The following is a 20,503-nucleotide window of genomic DNA, read 5'->3' on the forward strand; positions in this document are numbered from 1 at the left end:
CCCTCTTGATTAAACAACTGCTTCCTAGAGCCAGCAGAAAAACAATACTTCACTTTTTAAATGGGTAGGATCCAGAATACCCCTCAGATCTTCCATCAGTACCTTGAGGAAAAGCTCATGCAGATAGAAAATGGGACTTCATGGATCTTATCTTTTAATGAGCCCAAGGATGTGTAAATTTGAGTCTGTCATTGAATGTTCTTTGCACCTCAAGCTTCCCCAGCTAAGTCCCTGGTACTCAACGGGACTCCCTGCTCCCTGCTGCAGCTTTGATCATTGCTGCTCTAGAGAAAAGGAGGTGACAGAATGAGAGAAAGACAGAGAATGAAGCTCGTCTCCCATCTCCTCCATTCACTGGATTACTCCATTACACTTGATTACTTCATACCACTTAATTTCTCTAACCCTCTGCCTCCTTGAAATAAATCCTGGTGGAGGGCAGGCACTAGTGAGGAAGGCTTTGGGTGCAGGCCTGGAGACAGGCCCGCTGTCATCTCAGCAGCATCCTGGCAGAGTGTGGAGAAGCCAACCACCAAATTGCCCATCAAAACCTCCCTGAGGCGGCCATTCAGATTGTAGAGGCGAGGCTGTGGAGGAAGCTCCAGCCCCAGTTAAGTCTGACCTTCCATGTAAACACTGAAGGAACTAACTGTGCTTTGGGGCCTTGTGTATATAGGGAATCCCAATGAACTTGGATTTCATGCCAGTGGGAACCTGTTCCAGATTCTAAGGTTAGAGGATCATAGAGTTAGAGCTAGGAGGGACCTGAAAAATCTACTCCAGCTCCTTCATCCTATGCATGAAGAAACTGAGACCCAGAAAAGTTAAATTGCCCAAGCTTTTATATAACCTTTGAATCCAGATCTGGCTTTATTCCATGGAGCTAAGGTTTTTTGACCTGTTTTAGGCTTTGCTAAACAATCCTGTGCTGGTTCATGGTCTTATCTGAGATATCCTTTGTGGATCTGCTTAAGCTGTAGAATGGATTTAATACTGACTATATATTAAAATCTAGTCACAGCTGCTGAGAGTTAAGGTCCCAAATGCTAGAATTCCAGAATTATGATTCTTAAGACTGCCAGCAGATGGCAGAAAAGAACTGGCCACCCATACCTCTTGGGCATGAGGGTGAAGGCTCTATCACGGGCCCCGTGAAAGCTCCTACCCTAACTCAGAAATGAAAAAGCCAAAGTGGACAAGTGCCTTCTTGCTCATTTGGAACCAGTGGGCACACACTCATAGGCTTTGACATCCTGGGCTAGGAAGTGGAGCTCTGGTACTTAATAGCATCAAGATCTACCTAAGCCTTTGTCTCAGTGGGGCAGGTACAAAAATGAGGAAGATCTTACATAAGTGTACAGTGGATCCTGGGCTTCCACATGGCTGGGCCCTTGCCTTAGGTACAAACAAAGGAGCACATTACACACTACCTCATGTTTTCCCTCAACAGAACAGAATGAAAAATTTAACCTTTAGGCCTAGCACACATACATAGCTCAGCTTGCACCCTTCTGCAGGATCTGTAGTATTTATTTAATTGATCTATTTGAATTCCTTACAAGAGCCAACTCTTCCCAACTATAGCATTTTTTCTGTCACTTATGGGGCTCCTTTCCTACCTGGCATTAGTAGCAGGAACAGCACCCAAAACCATTAGAATATGAAGAAATATCCAGGCAGCCCTTTGAGGTAAGATAATGAGCTGGTCTCCATGGGGACTTGGCATATGACCCAAAACATGAGAGAAATGATTCCTTGGGGGGATGTTGGGGCTGGCTGAAAGCAGTGCATACAGGAATCCAGAACAACCTTCCTCTGTTTTGTATTATAGATGACTACACTGAGATTTCTAGGAATGAGGAGCCACCTCCATGTTAATACACTCCAAAACCATGTAGGGAAGACAGATCTAGAGCTGAAAGGGCCCTTTATCTAGTCTCCTTATTCTATAAAGAGTAATTTAAGGCCCAGAGAAGTTGTTACTTAAGGCCAAACAGGTAAAAGGTAGTAAAAACAGGATGGTTTCAATTTCAGTATCTTTCCCTTCTGTACCAAGAGGTCTATGAACCCTGAAGTCAAGGTACTGGATAATTTTTCCTGAGTTTCTATGGCTTCATAAGTTCCTTCTGCTCCCTTTGTCCTAAATGACACAGAATAAGGTATTTGTTTAGGAGATTGCTAAAAGCAATAGAAAATCTCAGAAATACCTATAGTAATGACTTCCTGGCTGAGAAAAAAAAAAGCCATAATAAATAAAATCTGGCTATGAAGAGAAGGCAGGAGTGGTAGTCATTGAAAGAAATCCGGGCTTAAATATGAAGTGTTGAAAGGGATTGTAGAGGTCACTTCATTCAGCCTGACCAGGTGACTGAGTCCTAGGCTAGCCTGGCTTTGGAGCCATTAGGCAGCGCTCTTAAGTCTTGTCTTCCCAATTATATTCCAAACAACCAGAGTACAGGAACCCTGGCCAAGGCTGCTCTGAGCTTCAGAACTAGATGTCCTGTATGTCAACAAAACTATGATTGTGCTCAGTAATTACTGTTGACCAGATCAGGTGACTCCAGAAGGGGCACGGGTGTGAACAGTGCACAAGGGCAAAGTGCTCTTATTGAGTTAAGAGTGGAGGAGGAAAAGGAAGAAAGGCAGGAAAAATGGGGGCATTTAGGAATAACTTGGTCCTCAGGCTGAGTACCAAGAGCTGCCTTGGGAAGCCTGGTACTTGAGTGCAAGACACTCACCTCTCTTTGTGTCCATGTTCTTACTTTGATCTAGATACAGGGGTCCTCAAGCTTTTTAAATAGGGGGCCAGTTCACTGTCCCTCAGACTGTTGGAGGGCCGGACTATAGTAAAAACAAAAACTTTGTTTTGTGGGCCTTTAAATAAACTTCATAGTCCTGGGTGGGGGGGATAAACGTCCTCAGCTGCTGGATCTGGCCTGTGAGCCGTAATTTGAGGACCCCTGAGAAGTTTGGAGAATGGAAAAGGTTCCTCCCCCACCCCCAGTTGGGAAAGGATCTGAAAGCCTGTTCCATCACTCTATTGGGCAGTGTTGGGTTCTGAGGAAAGGGCAGAGTCATGCCAGTCTGTGCATTTGTGTTAATACCATTTGTAGCTTCTCCGTGTGAAGTCTCTAAAGGAAAGAAATTGTGCCAAAGGTCCTGCTCTCCGTGCAAAGTCCCAGCGTAGAACCCAGGAGACTAGGAGGGCTCCCCAGCCAGCTCCGAGGTTGAGTGTTGAGCCCTGGGGGCACTAGATCTTGGCAGCACACTGCTGCCTTATCTGAATCTGGACCCCCCAGATCCAGTACCTGCAGCAACTTCATGGAGAACTCCTTTCATGCCCCTAAGAGGCCCGAGAACATTCCTGCCGTCTGGCCACAGGCAGGCTGCTCAGATCTTGGGCCTCCAGCCCTTGATGAACTGCATGATCTTTTTGACCTGCAGCTTGGTGAGGTGGAAGTCATCTGCCAAGATGTCCTCACTGAGCTGTACAAAGATGCTGCCATCTATGCGCTCCCGGGAGAAGAAGCTCACCACGTCCTCCGAGAGGCCGATGAAGCGCAGACTCCGAGACACCTCCTCCAAGGAGAGGGCCGAGAGATCGGCCGGGGGCTGCCACGGGGCGCTGTCCCAGCCGGCCCGACCCACGGCCCCCTCCCGCGGGGGCACATCCAGGCGCCCCGGGGTCAGGTAGAGCCGAGCACCAGCTCCCTCCGGCCCCTGTAAGACGGGAGGGGACAATGGGGTGGGCATGCGCCGGAGCATCAAGCCATCCGGATCCAAGGCCTTCGTGGGGCCTGGGGGTGACAAGGGCCCAGGCCTGCCCAATCTGGGCTCCTGATACCGGAGCAGTTCTGGCTCTGGGGAACTGCCCTGCCTCACTTCAAAGGGGTCAAAGGGTTCCAGGGCTGTTTCCTGCCATTCAGAGGAAGAGGAGGAGGAGGTGGGGCAGGACGGGGAGCCGGAGGAGTAGGTCTGACTGGAGGAGGCAGGGCCTGGAGAATAGGTAGGGCTGGAGGATGAAGTGGGGCGGGGGGTGGAAGTGGGGCCCGAGGACGAGGAGGAGGAGGAGGAGGAAGCAGGACCTGAGGAATAAGAGGGACCAGCAAATGGATTGAGCGCCCCAAATGGAGCAAAGCGTTTCTGAGGGTGTAGAGGCTTAGGTGGAGGGGGACAGCTGTGGTACGTCTTGGTGGGAGCTTCACCCCCAAGGAGCGGTGTGGATCGACTGTTTCCAGGCTCAGGATAGGCCCAGGAGGCCTGGCTGGGCTGCGTTGTAGATGGAGGGGGCCGGGAAGTGGGCGACTGGAGCAGTCACCCACCTTGCAGTCACCCCAGGTGCAGGGGTAACAGTACAGAGAGTATGAATCTGGGGACGGGGAGCAGCTGCCACTCCGAGAGCCAGATCTGGGAGGGAAAAAACAGGCAAGGCAGGAGAGAGAGACAGAGAAAAGGAAATGGTCAGTATAGTTTTGTGTGATGCACAGCTCTGCCCCTGCCAAATAAGGTCTTGCTGATCTGGTCCCAGTGCCAGCCCCAGCCTCAGCCCCAGGGAAGGACTTGGAACCTTGGGAGATTATTGCTGACCTCCCTTGTCCTGACCTGCTGGGGACAGCAGAGATCATAGGATCAAAACTTTAGAGTCAAAAGGAATCTTACAAGTCATCGAATCAAACCCTCTCATTTTTAGACGAGGATCTGAGGGTCAGAGGGGGGGCTACTTCAGGCCAGGGGCAGGCCCAGAACTAGTCTCCTTGTTCCCAAATCAGCGCCCTTTTCATTTGTATGTGGATCTTCTCCAAAGAGCCAAATGACCCAAGGAAAGTACTTCCCACTGGATGCAAGGAAGGGCCCAGGAGCTCAAAGATGGAAGGGGACCAGACCTGGACAGGGAGAATGGGCCTTTGCCCTGGTGGCTCACACAGAGGGTCCTTTCTCCCTGGGGGACGTGCTCCCAGAACCACTTGACCATGGCACACAGCCACACATCCCCTGTGCTCCCCTGAATCTGTTCCAACTTCAATTTCAACTGGTCATAGCTTGAAGGGCACTCACCCATCGTGGAGGCCTGAAGAGTAATAGGAGAGACCCGGGCTGGGAGAGTGGACAGGCTGAAGTTTGGGAAAGCGGGGTGGGATAGGAGGACTGCCTGGGGGCCGGCCACCCCTTGGTGGGACCGGTGGAGCGTTGAGCAGGCGACATTCTTCCTTGACCTGGAAATACAAATTCCTAGAAATCAGGAAAAATGGTAAGAGGCAGGACGCAAGGGCCGGAACACATTGGATAATTGCTGGTCTCTCCCTGACCCCCTTTGTCTCAGTCACTCGGGCCCTGAGGGACATTAGCCCCTGACTGCTCTGGAGAGCACATCCATGATGAATATGGCTGTACACAGAGGTTCCCTTCCCTACCAGTCACCAAAGCCCAATCCAACTCCTTCTCGTCCCATCCTATCTCATCCATTCCCCAGATTTTACAGCTCAGAGCTGCAATCCAAAACCAAAACCTGCTTTAAAACATCAGGGAAATTTATATAAAAGCAATAGGGCACAGTAGAGCACTGGACCTAGTGTCTACAAGAGTCGAATTCAAATTCTGTCTGAGACATTTACTAGCTTTGTGACCCTGGGCAAGCCACGTTGGCCTCAGTTTCCTCATCTGTGAAATGGGGATAATAATAATACCTGTCTTCTAGGGTTGATGATTTGATGATCAAATGAGTAGAATAATCAAATGAGTTTGTAATTTACTTGGCAAATGTTAAAGCTCTATTCAAATGCCAACTATAATCATTGTTAAAGAAAGCCAGCAACACAGATTAGGAGGAAAGGCAAGGAAAAGATGGAGGAAGCAGAAAAGGACTGTGTAGGAGAGGAGGGGAAAAGGTGCTAACCCAGATTCTCCCAGGCTCAGACCCTGGCTTTCTGCAAACACGTTTCCATGGCATGCTAATACAACCCAATTCACCTCCCCATAGGCTTTCCCTTGCTTTCTCCCTATCTCACCCTCAGGTTGTCTCTCTTAAATAAACATACATGAATATATCCCTACACACACACACACACACACACACACACACAAGCCTTCTTTCTCTAATAATAACTCACATTTATATAGGCCCTTTAAAACTTTTACAAAGCATTTTGTCTATAATTACCCCACCAAAGAAGTAATTGCAAAGATTGTCATCCCTATTTTACAGATGAAGGAAACTAAGGCAAGTAACCCAACCTGAAAGTCAGGGTCAACACACACACCCCTATTCACTCGCTGCCCTCCCCTTTATACATACACCCTTCTGCCTTCTCCTTCCATCCCCCTTGACGGTAGCCATAGGAGAGAAGCCAGAGAAGCCATGTGTCCAGATCTAGGGAAAACTTCCTGTGAACAAGCCCTTTTTATTGGCTAAGGAAAGCAGAAGCCAGAGTTCTTGGGGGGAGGGGAGAGGAGGCTCCTCAAGCTTGAGTAAGAAAAGCCTCAGGACTTAGCTCAAAGAACAGTTTTCCCTTTTCCCTCTTGTGCTGGGAAAGTGGGTTAGGTTTGAAGATCTGAACTGAAATCCGCCTCTGTATAACCTTTGCCTCTCTGGGCCTTAGTTCCCCCATGTGAAGATCATTTTAGATCTTTTCCCCCTCTAAGTCTGTGACTATTATCCCAGGACCACAAGAGACACCTATTCTTGTTGTTCAGCCATCTCTCTCTTTGTGACCCTGTTGGGGTTTTCTTGGCAGAGATCCTGGAGGGGTTTGCCATTTTCTTCTCCAGCTCATTTTACACATGAGAAAACTGAGGCAAACAGGGCGAAGTGACCTGCCCAGGGTCACGCAGCTAGTTTCCCACACTGGGTTTGAATCCCCAATGCAGACCTGGCGCTCCACCCCCTATACCACCCACTAGGTCTGCCCACCTGTACTTACCGCCTCTGATTTGGGAGGGACTGGGGGTGGGGGAACCTCCATCTCCGGATGTGCAGTCCCAGCAAAAGAGATGAGGTCGGGCTGTCTGAGCCCCGCGGGGGGTTGCCTGCCTCTGCCCCTGCCCCCACCCTCTGCGAAGCTTTCCGTTGCTGGGTGAGTCCACAGCTCTTCATAGGGGATCTCCGCCGGAGGAGCAGGGTCCGAGAGGCCGGCCCAGTCTGGACTCATGTACTCCTGCTCCCCGTCCCCCGCCGGGGGGTAAAGGCAGAGCGAGAGCTGGGGCAGCGCCTCGGGCCGGGGGCCCTGCAGACAGAGTCTTGCCCTCCGGGGACTGGCACATTCCTCCGCCAGGTCTCCGGGGGCTTCTCGCACCGCTTTGGAGTACTCGTCAGGGTCGAAGCGCTCGTGGCAGTAGGAAGCGCTGTCCCTGACCAGCTGCTCCACCTGGGGGTCGCCGACCAGCAGCCCCTGGGGCAGCGTGAAGCGGGGCATGTCAGTGAGCAGCAGGAAGTGCAGAGGGGTCGGGCCCTCCCTGCGCAGGGCCAACCCCAGCACCACGGTCTTGGAGATGATGCTGACCAGCTTGTAGCAGTGGCCCTCCCGCACAGGGTGCAGGTCGTAAGGGTTGCAGGGGGGCCGGCTGGGCACGAGCACGTTGACGGGCAGCCGGACCCGCTCGATGATGGCCCGCACGGTGTGCTCTCCCTCCTGCATCTGCAGCTCCAGCGGACTGCGGGTGCTGAACCGGCCGCGGCACTGAAAAGGCAGGCTCAGGCTCTCATTGGTGCGGTGGTTCATACAGATGAGGCAGGGCATCTTGCCCTTAACGGGCTTGATGGTGCCCGCCGCCCCCCCGGCGCCCAAGCCTCCGCTGACGCTCCCCACCCCTGCCAGGGACCCCGCCAGGGACCCCGCCCGGCCCAGTTTGCGGAGGATAGTGGTGAAGCGGGAACGTTCCTTGGGGGTCTTCCCGCAAAGGATCTCAGCCTGGCCCATGAGGGTGAGCTCATCCCCGGCATGCAGGGTGAAGTTGTAGATTTCACTGTCCTCACTGAACTCCCCGGACACCACCTGCGGGCACAGACAAGGAAAGGGAGGCAGCATTGGGGTGGTCTGGGGGAGCGGGCAGGTGGGGCAACGCGCCGAACCCGGGAGCGCCCCCCCGCCCCCACACTTACACAAAGCTGGCCCTACCTACGCTGGAAGGGCAAAAAAAGGAAGCAAATTACAAGCGGAATTTTAAAATCTGAAACAACGACCCTCAGCACTTTTGCATCTGGAAAAACTCCAGCCCCATTACTCCTGAAACTGGTTAAAGCAAGAGGTCTAACCTTCCAGAGATCAGGCTAGACACATCGGCCCAGGCAGGTCTGCACCCAGAGGGCGCAAGGACAGGTGACGGGTAATTGCTGCCCTTAGGCGGATTTGGGCTCGCGGGGAAGAAAACCTCCCCACTAGGAGAGCTGTTCTGAGTAGAAGGGGCACCCTCTGGGAGGAATGGGTGTGCCCTACCAGGTGTCTTTAACTCCACTGGCTGGAGATGCTCATGAGGGGCTTCCTATGTAGGTGTGGCCTAAAGTCCGATCCAACTCAGGGATTCCCGGAAGTTAGTTCTAAGGGAAAAGATCCTAAACTCTTCCTGTCGCACTTCTTTCTACTGAAACATGAGGACGGACGTGTCTTCTTCAGTGGAACTGCAGAACTAGGGCCCTTTTCCTGTTGTTAAAGGAAGCTCTTCTGGTGAGGCTTCCACCTGGCAGAACTGGGGGGACCCTGGGAGAAGCTGTCTGGTAGGGGGCTGACCTTGACGCTGAAGGTGATGGCCTCCATTACAAAGATGCGGTCAGGAAAGACGCTGGCCACCTCCTCGATGCTGCTGAAATACTGCACTGGCTCCCGAACATCTCGCGCCTGCTCCAGAAGCTTGAATTTCCCTGGGAGAGGAGCACAAGCCTTTGGCTACAGGGGATGAGGCTGGTCCCACTGACCCCAGCTCTCAGACCCCAACATCCTCATGGGACCAGGTCACCCTACCTGCAGAAACCACAGGGGGAGACCTGGGTGCTCCCCAGCCCAGACTCCTCATGGACCCATCATTGTATGGTCGGCTTAGCCAAAAACCCAGGCACAGGAGCGTCGGAGAGACCGACACTCCCGAGTTATGCACGGACAACTTGTGAGAGAGTCAGGAGCACTAGAAACGGCTGGGAAGTCTGGGCACCTGGGTTCTAGTTCTGCCGCAGCCTAGGCTTTAATTGAGTCATGGTTTCCTCCCCTAAAAGAGAGGATGCTCTGGACTCTATTAACCAACAAGCATTTACTAGGTACTTACTGTGGGCCAAACATTGTACAATGAACTAAGGATAGAGAGGCAAATGAAGAAACAGTCCCTGTCCTTAAGAGGCAGTATGTGTGAATGTATGTATATCAAGCCACATATGTGTACACATTTATGTGGTGGGCATGCATATTCCCATATGCATGTATGTTTGTATTTTATATACAAATACATGTAGTGTGTCCTAAAAGTCTTCGTGAAATTTTAAGCTTTAAATGCTTATATTATATATGTAATTAATATATCAATGTTATATAATGTAATGTAACTATATTCTATTGTATATAATAGCTTTATATACAAATACATGTATTTATGTCCTAAAAGTCTTGTGGGACTTGTGGGACATACACTGAGTACATGGGTGTGTGTATACACGTACATGTGTTTGTTTATTTAGGCATATTTATATGTGTCTATCCATCTCTTTTTTGTTGTTCTCATGCCCCATTTGGGGTTTTCTTGGCAAAGACACTGTGGAGTGGTTTGCCATTTATTTCTCCAGTTCATCTCACAGATGAGGAAATTGAGTCAAATGACTTGTCCAGGATCATACAGCAAGTAAGTGTCTGTGGTGAGATTTGAATTCAGGATAATGACTCTTCCTGACTCCAGGCCTGGCCTCTATTCACTGCTATACCTAGTTGCCACTGGTAGAACCAGGTGATGTTTTTTGTTTTTTGTTTTTTTGACTTGAGTATGTGTCTGGTAAGAAACCAGTAGACAGCGAGAGATTGAATCTTAGGGAGGGGAGATGAATAAGAAGACAGCCTGCTGAGGTGGAGGGAAGGGGAAAAGATGTATAAAAATTTTAAAACCATGGTGGATTTATTTTTAATGAAAAAAACTAAAAACAGTCTATATGCTCAATGAATCAGGAACACCTGAAGGAATTGAGTTCTCCAACAAAAAACACTTGCCCTGGCAGAAAAGCAACTAGAAATGAATATAGCAAATAAGTGGTTATTGTTATTATTATAATGTTACAATGTAGAAGCTGACATTTATCTAGCACTTTAAAATTTGTAAAATGATACACATGTGCATATGTATATATATTATTTGATTGTAGCTAGTTTATGAAGTAGGTGCTATTATTATCCTTATTTTACTGATGAAGCTTAGAGAGGTAAATTATGCGGCCAGCTGGTGTATCTATAGCTTTGATTTGGTGAATTTGAATCCATAGGATTCTAACTTGGGTTTTTAACTGACTCCATGTCCAATACTCAAACTCAGGGCAGCTTATCCTTCTAAAGGTGGCTCACCAAGCTTTAAGTCAGGGACTTTCTAACTTGATGAATAACAGCATTTTATACATAGAAGATGCTTAATTAATGTAACCTGAACTCCTAGTACAGGAGCTGCCACAGTAGGTGCTTAGTAAGTGTTTATTTGTGCATATGGTTCATATGCATTATTTATGCTCCACCATGGCAGAGCCTGCCGAGTTCAGTTGGTCCGATCAGTTACAATCAGACATACTATAATTTGACCCCACACAGTGCTGCCATTTTGTTCTTTTTAGAGCAAACATTTTTAGAAAACAACCAAATATTTGGGTTTATGATGATATTTACACAATAGATACAGACCTGTGAGATTTGACTGAGACAGTGTGGACAAGTTCTATCTGTTGCTTTGTGGATCCAGTTTAATCAGGGCTACGGTCACCCTTTTGTCTTCTAGCCTCTGGGTTCCCTGGCCAGGAGCGCATAACTGAGAGCCAATTTGGAGAGGAAGAGATAGTAGAAAGCACCTGCCAAATCCCATTTTAGTAGCTAGGTGGCACAGTGAATGGAGTCCCTGGCCTGGAATCAGGAAACTTGTTTAGTAGGTTCAGTCCATCTGACTCTTCATCACTCCTTTTGGGGGTTTAATTGGCAGATATCAGATTGGTTTGCCATTTCCTTTTCCAGATCATTTCCAGATACAGGACTGAGATAACAGCGTTAAATGACCTACCAAGCGTCTCACAGATAATAAGTATCTGAAACCAGAGTTTAACTCAGGATGATGAGTCTTACTGATTCTAAGCCCAATGGTCTATCCACTCTGCTACCTAGCTGCCTGTAATCAGAAAGAACGGTTCAAATCCAGCCTTAGACACTCACTAGCTGTCTAAAACCAGAAAAGTCACGTAACCTCTGTTTCCCTCAGTTTCCTCATCTGTAAAATGTCGATAATGGCACTCCCTCTCAAAGTTGTTGTGAGGATCATATGAAATAACTGTAAAGCACTTAGCACAGTGCCTAACCTATAGTAAGTGCTATGTAAATGTTTATTATTTATTATTATTATTCTTCCTAGCCAGACTATGGCCCTCTTGGGCAGAAAGGGAAACTTTGCACCAGTCCCAGAGGACAGATAGATATGGCTAAGGGCAAAGAGGATTCCAATACTCAAGCCAGGAAGCAGATGGTCTGAGCTCAAGTACTTAGACTAGTGTTCTCACCAGACAGGGGTCAGAGCAACTCCCACATTTATCCATACCCAGAGGGTGAGAGGTTGGTCAGAAAGGAGGGAGTCTACACATTGACCAGGCAGGGACCACGAGAATGGGTGTTATTATCCCAGCAAAGCCAGAGGACTAGACAGAGGAGGTTCAGGCTGAATCAGGGAAGCTGGGGTAGAGGATGTGGTCAGGAGAATCGATGTAACCATGGTAGCTGATCCACTCCTTCCTCCCCCTAACCCAGAGTCTAGCTTCCCCATTAGCTGAGCTGGTGGAAGGGAGGAGGAGGGATTTCCTGTCCTCCGAGTGTGAAGTAGATTCCTCTAACCTTTCCTCTTGCTCCCCAATCCGCGCCCAGCCGCTTGTGTGTCCCTGTCCTGTTCCCAAATCTGCACAGCTGCTAACCAATCCCTCTCCCCCACGCCCACCAGAAGGAGCCGCTCTGATCAGGCTCTGGGCCTGGACAGGGAAACGGCCATCCATACCCCTTGAAGGATGTTAGTGCCATCCACAAGCTACTTGTCAAAAACTGCCCAGTTGCTCATTCATCACATTTTTCTTGTGCTTTATACGCCATCTGCTCTATTTGCTCCAGAGTTCTGAGATGGCTGAGATCAAATCTTATTCCTTCTCTAAACCCCCCAGGCTAGCTAGGCTAGGGCCAGCTCCTAGATGGAGCTGGGCTCTGATTCAGGAAGAATGGAGTTCTGGGCAAGACATTGAACTGCTGCCTTGGTTTCCTTATCTGTAAAGTGGAGATAATAATGTCTCCCTCCCAAGGTATTGTGAAGGTAAAAAGAGATATTTGCACTTTGTAAACCTTAAAGTGCTATTTAAATGCTAGTTATTGTTAATGTTAATGTTATTGTTCGTAAAAGTATCCCGAATGAATGGATGAATCCTGCTTGGCAGAAAAATCAGCAGCAGGCCCCATCACTATAGAATGTGGACCTCAAAAATCTAGTTTAATCCTCACATTTTGCAGATAAGGAAACTGAGGCCAGAGAAGTTAAGTTAAATAAAGCTGACTAGCTGGTGATAAACGTTTTTGGACTGTAAATCTCCCATTTCACTTGCTACAGTTCATCCCCATGGAGCCAAGAGCCAAGCCCCATAATCTAGAAACTAGGAGCCCAGTAAAAGGAGATGCTTCCCATCCATCTGACTCCAGCAAAAAGGTTCCTGGTCCCCTCTGTCCCCTGCCATACCCCTCCTTTCTCCCTCCCTTTCTCCTGTGTGGTGAGGAAAGCTGGGCAGCCCAGGTCCCTGCTCCCCTCTCCCTGCTCCCTTTCTCATTATTAATTCATCGGGAGGAATCAGTGTCCGGCTGACCACACTTAGTGCTTCATTATCCCCTCTCTGGCTGCTAGTGGGATCCCCTCCCCCACTCTCTCATCTCAGACCTCACTCCCTGGACTGCCTCCCTCCCTCACGCCCTGTCAGATACTAGCACCCAACTTCGGAGACCTGGATCCTGGGCTTCCTCCTTGCCATAAGCCATTGCAAACTTTCCCTGCTCAGATTGTCACTCCAAAGCATTGTGATCATCTCAAAGGGAAGAGGGAGGAAAGAGGGAGGAGAGAGAAGGGAGGAAGGGATGAAAAGGAAAGAGAAAGGGAGGGAAAAGGGGAGAGAGGAACAGGAAGGAGGAGAAAGAAGAGGGAGAGGGAGAAGAAGGGAGAAGAAGAGAGGGGGAAAGGAGAAAGAGAGGGAGAAAGAAAAAGACAGGAGAGAGAGGAAGAGGGGGAAGGGAGAAGGAAGGAGGAGGGAGAGGGAAGAAGAAGAAGGGGGAAAGAGGAGAAAGGAAAGGATGAGATTGAGGGGGAGGGAGAAGCCTCTGGTCAATCAGGAATAGAAAGAAGAAACTGGAGGAAGTGCTCTGGATGAGAAACTCAGGAGGGGGCTGGATCCCTGAACTTAAATAGCAGCAGATAGGAGCCATTCCAGCATGAGCTGCAGATCTGAGATTCTCCACCTCAGGGGGAATCTGGACCCTGTCTGGTGTGACCTGCTGATATGGATAGATAAACAGACAATAATTCAGACTTCTGGAGCAAAGCCATGAACTCCAAAACCTCTATTAGAGGAGAAAGCCCAGGCCAGCCATCTCTGAATTTCCTATCTAGCCACACTCCTTTGAACTTCTTTAAGCCATGGGTACTTCCTTCTCCTTTCTCCCTCCTTTCACACTCCACTCCTTTTTAGGATCCTTTTGTGTATTGTCTTCCCTGATTAGATTATAAACTCCTCGAGGGCAAGAACAGACTTTCTTTTTCATACTTGTTTCCCCAGTGTTTAGTATATGGCCTGGAACATAGTAAGCAACCAAAAATGTTTAATAATTATTGAATACTGTCACCATTTTATAGAAGAAAAAACAAGCTCTAAGAGATGCAATGATTTGCTCAAAAGCATACCCTTGGGGAGTATTTGAACCTCAGGTCTCTTGACTCAGTCAAATATCTCTACAACTTCTCCAAGAATTTAGCAAGTAACTAACTAGTCTGAAGGCAGTAGGTGGTGCAATAGATAGGGTGCGGACAACAGGACCTGAGTTCAAATGTGATCTCAGACACTTCCTGGCTGTGTGAATCTGGACAAGTCACTTCACCCCGTTTGCTCAGTTTCCTCACCTGGAAAATGAGCCAGAGAAGGAAATGGCCAATCACTACAGGCCAAGTGCCAAGAAAACCCAAGAAAAAGCATGTGATTGAACAAAGAAATGACAAGCCTGACTCCCCAGCAGGGCAGCTGCAATGGGACACTTGGTCAGCATGGACTATACCTAAAATTTACTTTTAAGTGGCTGCTACCCTAGGAACCCGGGGCCAGGATGGAACACTGCCCTGTGACATTCTGAAACAAGAAATGTTCCTCCATCCAGGATCACCTTCACTCAGCACTTTGGGAAGGCCCGTCCAGGAAGCTTAGGGCAGAGTCTGTGCCCACCTGCAGAACCCAGAGCCCTCGGGAAAATGGCACAGAGAAAATGCCACAAAGCGAATGGAACCGGCCCGTGGCCAGGGCCTCCCCACAGCAATCCTCCAGCCACTCAGCCCTTTTCAGATAAATGGCAGAAGGCCAGACAGGAGGCCAGACAGAAGGCCTGGTGGTTTCCGGGCCTGGGTTTCCTCATTTGTAAAATCAGGGGTTAGGACTCATGGCCTCGTTCCAGCTCTAAGTCCTCGATCCTGGATTCTTAACCCTGTGTGCTCCTTGGGGCCTCCCAGCTTCTCCCTGCTCCCCTGGCTCCCAGCCACCACAGCTGGCCTCCTCCCCAGGCCCCCAGGCCCTACCTGGATACTGCAGCGGGATATCGATCTTGGGCCCGATGACATAGTGCCCTTCCTCCAGGCTGTGGGCCGTCACAGTTGTCCACTGGCGGCAGGAGTGGATGAGCAGAACATCCTGTTGGCTCACCCCCTCTACATACTCCCCTGGGCCAGGAAGCAGAGAGAGAAGGAACAGACTCAGCAAACTGCCCCCTCCTCAGACGGAGCCTCTCCAGGGGCGGGATGCTCATTTGTCCAGCCCTCAGCTGGGCATTCAAGAATAGCCCCTCACCCCAGGGAGTCCTCCCCACCCTCCATTGCTGTCCAGTCAGTCATGTTCCAAATGGCATAGACTGCAGCAGGGCTGCCAACAGAAACAGAAACAATCCATGTGGCTACTAAGCCATCTTCACTGTGACTTTCTGCTTTGTTAGGGAGGGAGCCGTCCCTCCCTTCCTCAGGACCCATCCAGCAAATAGCTCCCTTCCTCAGAACCACACACCAGGTTGGGATCTCTGGGGAGTGTTGGATGGGGTGAGCTGTCCAGACACCCCCTTCACCCCCTTCTTATTAATCTGACCTGGGATTTCGCCAGTGTCTCATAAGGATATCCCAAGGAGGAGCTTCTACAGTAATTCCTTTTTTGGTAACTTATGGTCTTAAATAATTGCCTGCGTCACTTCAAAGGTCATGACTTGTTATATGGCTTTTATGCGAAAAGAGGCAAGACTTAAACCCGTTCCAGTGATAGCTCCCTCTATGATGAGGATGTCAGCCTCAAATTGTGTCCTATGGTTAGTGACAGATGCCTTGAATTCCCATTCAATGCATTCGTTCATTCAACAGGCTCCATTCTGATTCACTCTTGAATTCCAAGAGAGGAGACTCCCCAACTTCATTTGAATTTAAGATTTCTGTTTTGTGTAACTTCACATGTGGTATATTAATTGTGGGTGGGGATAAAAGAGAAAACCTAAAACTCAAAAAATTTAAAAATAAATGTTTAAAAAAATTGTTTTGAATGTAACTGGGGGAAAATATTAAATAAGTAAATCAAAGGAATATAAGAGACTTGAAAGGAGCTTTTAAGAACAACTAGTTGAACTCATTTATTTTACAGATGAGGAAGACAAGTTCCAAATCCCAGGGAAGAAAATGAACTGATTTCCTTACAGCTGATAAATAGTTGTCAGCACTTAAACTCTGGTCTTGGACTTTAAATCTAGAGCCAGCACTTTGGGGAAAAAACGCCTTCTCCCAAGACCCCTAGCTCCCTCCACATCTCTCCCATTTTTCCTGGCCAGGAAGATCTCAGTAACAGGGAGGGGAAGAGGGGAATAGAATCACAGAAAAGGGGGGAGAGAAGAGAGGAGGGATGGGGAAAGGAAAGGAGACATTGGCTAAAGGTTGTTAAAAGAAAGGGGTGTTGGGAGGGGCTTGGACGAGTGAGTTCTCTAACCCCAGCAGCTGTTACCAGGGCAGCAGGAGGGGCCTAGAATTTTCAATGTGAAGCACTTCTCCTGGCAGCTATGGGCATAGTGGGGGGGGGGTGGAGAGAAGGGGACACCCTCCTCACAGCTTCCTTGCCAGGAACCAAAAGCCCCTTTCCATTTCTGTCTAATACCCTTCCCCAAACGATTACTACTCTCCAACTAAATTCTGAATCACTTGGGACTTAAATGTGGAAGATAGAGAGACTATGGGATCTGAGTGTGAGCACAACATAGTATTTTCACCTTTTTTATTGTTGTTTGCTTGCTTGATTTCTTTCTTTCTCATTTTTCCCTCTTTTGATCTGATTTTTCTTGTGCAGCATGATAAATGTGGAAATATGCTTAGAAGAATTGTGCATGTTTAACCTATATTGGATTGCTTGCTGTCAAGAGGAAGGAAGTGGGAAGAAGGGAGGGAGAAAAATTTGGAACACAAGATTTTGCAAGAGTGAATGTTGAAAGAGAACTGTTCGGTTCTGCAAACATATATTGTATCTAGGATATACTGCAACATATCCAACATATAAAGGACTGCTTGCCATCTAGGGGAGGGGGTGGAGGGAGGGAGGGAAAAAAAAATTGGAACAGAAACGAGTGTCAATATAAAGTAATTATTAAATAAAAATTTAAAAAAAAAAGAGTGAATGTTGAAAACTATCTTTGCATGTATTTTGAAAAATAAAAAGCTATTATTTTGGGGGGAGGGAAAGTTTAATCATTTTATTAACAAGGTCAACAAGTTATTAAAAAGAATGATCATGTGGTCATCTCTTTTAGACCAAAGACAAATACTTTATTTCTTGCCACTTAGGAAGCTGTTATTATTTAAAAAGGAGTGTGGAAGGACCAGCCTACACAGTGAGAGCATTCCTGGGGGATGACATGACCTTAAAGGGATGGCCCAGGTATTTAATCAAAGTCTAGCTGCAGCCTGCCTCTGTCAGGGAGACTATGTGGTTCTCTGGAAAGAACACTGGGTTTGCATTCAGAAGTTCTGGATTTGAATCTCAGCTCTGTTACCTCTCACTTATGTACGTTGATCAAGTCAATGTCTTTCCTCTGGGCCTTGGCCATCTATGAGACAGACAGGAGGGCTTTCCCTAGTCCCAGGCCCGTTCTGACTTAACTCCATGATCGCAGCCCTTCCTGGCAGGTTCCAGCTTCATCGTCCTGCTGGGGCAGAGCATCTTTCCCCAGAACTCCCCAAGGACAGAGACCTGGGAGGGGGCTGCCCTCCCGCTGGGACCCACTGCCAGCTGATCCTCCAGCCTCACTTGACCTGCTGATTACATGCCCCGTACCCGCGCAGGGAGCAAGAAGACCCTAGAGCTGGCAACTTAATCTAACCCCTTCACTTTATGGAGAACGGATAAGGCCCGAGTGGTTGGTTTGTCCAAGGCCGCGGTGAAGTTAAGCTTCCAAAGCGGAATTTGAACCCAGAACCTCTGTCTACAGCCCAGCTACCTCGGACCCGAGGCTTTCATTCCCACCTAGCGAGACGCGTACAGCACACACCACTTCACCCTCCCGCCTCCTTCCCACCTTTCTCCACCTCATCTCCAAGTCCCTGGGTAGGGCCATCCTCAGCACTGAGCAGTGTGGGTTGGGGGGAGGGGCCGGTGGGCCTCTCTGCCCCATTAGCATTCCGGGAAGCGAGTGTGCCCAGGCTGGCCAAACCCCTATTCTTCTCTTACACAAAACCCCCAGCCAGGCAGCCAGGCCCCATCCCCACTTCCCCTCCCCCTTCTCCCCCCAGCCAGAACTGCCCGCTCAGGAAGGATCCATGTCCTCCTATTCCTTCTTCTACAGAGTAGTTACCCCCTCTCCCCTCCCCAGGCTGGGCTAAGGAGCCACCGGGACCAGGAAGCAGAGAAGGGGGAGGCGGGGAAGGGAAGGGGTAAAGGAGACCCGAGATGGGGGAGGGGGCACGGGGACAGCTCAGGACCAGGGAGGCACAGGTGGCTGGAAGCTGAGGGACCAGGATGCATCCGGCAAAGATTGGGGTGGGACTGGGAAAAGTGGGGAGGGTCAGAGGAACGGACGCAGAGAGGAGCGAGGGCGGGCAGATAAACGAGGGACCCAAAGGTGGAAGGACAGGCAGACAAAAGGACAAAGGGAGGCTGAAGGGGAGGCTGGGGGAGGAAGAAAAGAAAAGAGGGAGCCTCCGCGAAAGCTTGCACAGAGGTCCCAGGAGTGTGCTCAGAAAGAGCCACAAACTTTCTCAGAACCCTCCAAAACCTGGCAGAACAATGCACCCCCAGGACCCCCGCAAGCTCTTCTTCCCTCCTGTACCTCCCTCCCTTCTCCCTCCTCTCCCTGCTCCACTCCGGCGCCCTGCTGTCACTCCCCAATTTGCTCCCGTTCCAGCATCCTGGTCCCCGCTCACCTGTTCTCTGGACTTGCCCCTCCCCCTCCCCTCTCCTCTCCCGTACCTGGCCCTAGGCAGGCAAGGGTGGGCAGACGACAGCGGCTGACGATGAGGTCCAAGGGAAAAGCCCCCATGCTCCAGTGGAGACCAGCTAGCCCGGCTGCCAGTTTCTCCATAGCATTGCTCCAAGGCTCAAGTCGGCGGGAGCTAGGGAAGCGGGGACCAGCCAGGGGCTCCGATGGCACGGTCCCAGGAGCCCAGGAGCTGCCCAGAGTCCTTTTCCCCACTCACGACCCCAGCTCTGGGAGGCCAGGCAGCGCCATAAGCCTCATGCTCCCCCGGCTTTCACTGCCAGCACCTACTCTAGCCCCCTTGCTGCACAGAAACCCCACCATCCCTTTGGGCCCCTTTCCTCCCCTCCCTTAATAACCCTCCTCCTGACCCAAGCCCCACCTCCCCTTCCCAAGGCCAGCCCTCTCCTCTACCCCACCCCCTCCTCCATCTCTCCCTCTCAGCTTCCTTTCAAGCTTCCCCCTTAGTTTCCTCTCCCCATCGTTCCATCTCTTCATTCCCCCTCCCTCACCCTTTCTCTTTAACCCCTTCTCATTTCATCCCACCTTCTGCTTCTTTTTCTCATTCTACTTCCCCCCTATTTTCCCTCCTCTAGTTATTTTTTTCTAAACACTCTCCTTCCAAGCCTGAGAATACCTTCCCAGTCTTCTCTTGCCACTTGCTCCTTCTCCTTTTAGCTCCTTCTCCTTTCTCTAAGCATTCAGGCTTCACTCTCCAGCTTCTTCTTTCATTTCTTCTTTCTCCTTTTTTAGGACCATAGGATTTAGAATTGGAAAGGATAGTAGAAATCCAATTCAATTTGAGAAAAATTATTTAATGCTTATTCTATTCAAGGCTATGTTCTGGGCTGTGGGGAGACAAAAAACAGATGACAGGCTGCCTTCAATGAGCTTATGCTCTACTGGGGAGCTAGGAGGAGGAACAAAATATAACATGTAAATAGGTAAGTAAATTCAAAGGCATTTTTAGTTGGTGTAGAGCATTAACAGCTGGAAGAACTAAGAAGAGAAAGCAGCAAGCTTGAAAAAAAAGAATCAGAGATTTAGAGGAAAGGGATCTTAGAGATGTGCAGTTCAACTCTTTCATTTTTAGATGAGGAAACTGAGACTCAGAAGGTAAGAAATTAGCAGGTTAATATGTGTCAGAAGAGACATTTGAACTCAGGCCTCTTTCTGACTTCTTCCATTGCTCAGTCTACTATACTAAGATAAAGATCCTTAACTGAAGAGCTGAGGAGAGAATTTGTTTTAGGCTTGGAAAACCGAGAGGTTTGGCAAATTGAATAGAATGAATGAAATAAATAATAATGGGGCCGGGGGGGGGGGGCGGGGGGAGGAGGAGAAGAGGAGAAGGCTGGTCTTGGAAGGAGCTTGGGTCAGGAGGAGGAAATTAAGGGGAGGAAGAGGACCCAAAGGGATGGAGATGGTTTCTGAGTAGCCCAGGAGCTAGAGGTACTAGCTAAGCTTGTAGTTGGGAGCTGAAACTCGGCATTGGACAGGTAGATTTGAAGTAAGATTTGTGAAAGCTTTAAACACCAAAATGAGGAGTGTTTTTGTCTTAGAGGCAGTGGGGAGTCATTGAAAGATTT

The 20,503-nt window shown here is 49.2% G+C and overlaps 1 protein-coding gene across 1 annotated transcript; it reads right to left on the minus strand.

Moving 5' to 3' along the window:
* Nucleotides 1–69: 69 nt before the first annotated feature.
* GAREM2 (GRB2 associated regulator of MAPK1 subtype 2) lies at nt 70–19,228 on the minus strand. Its single transcript, XM_051976341.1, is given in 7 exon segments — nt 70–4,286; nt 4,289–4,407; nt 5,056–5,213; nt 6,918–7,988; nt 8,721–8,851; nt 15,007–15,147; nt 18,908–19,228. Coding segments are annotated over 7 exon segments (2,628 nt in total). The 5' UTR covers nt 19,020–19,228; the 3' UTR covers nt 70–3,390.
* Between the last annotated feature and the right edge of the window lie 1,275 nt (nt 19,229–20,503).

Source organism: Antechinus flavipes, chromosome 2 (assembly GCF_016432865.1).
Source record: "Antechinus flavipes isolate AdamAnt ecotype Samford, QLD, Australia chromosome 2, AdamAnt_v2, whole genome shotgun sequence".
NCBI lineage: Eukaryota > Metazoa > Chordata > Mammalia > Dasyuromorphia > Dasyuridae > Antechinus > Antechinus flavipes.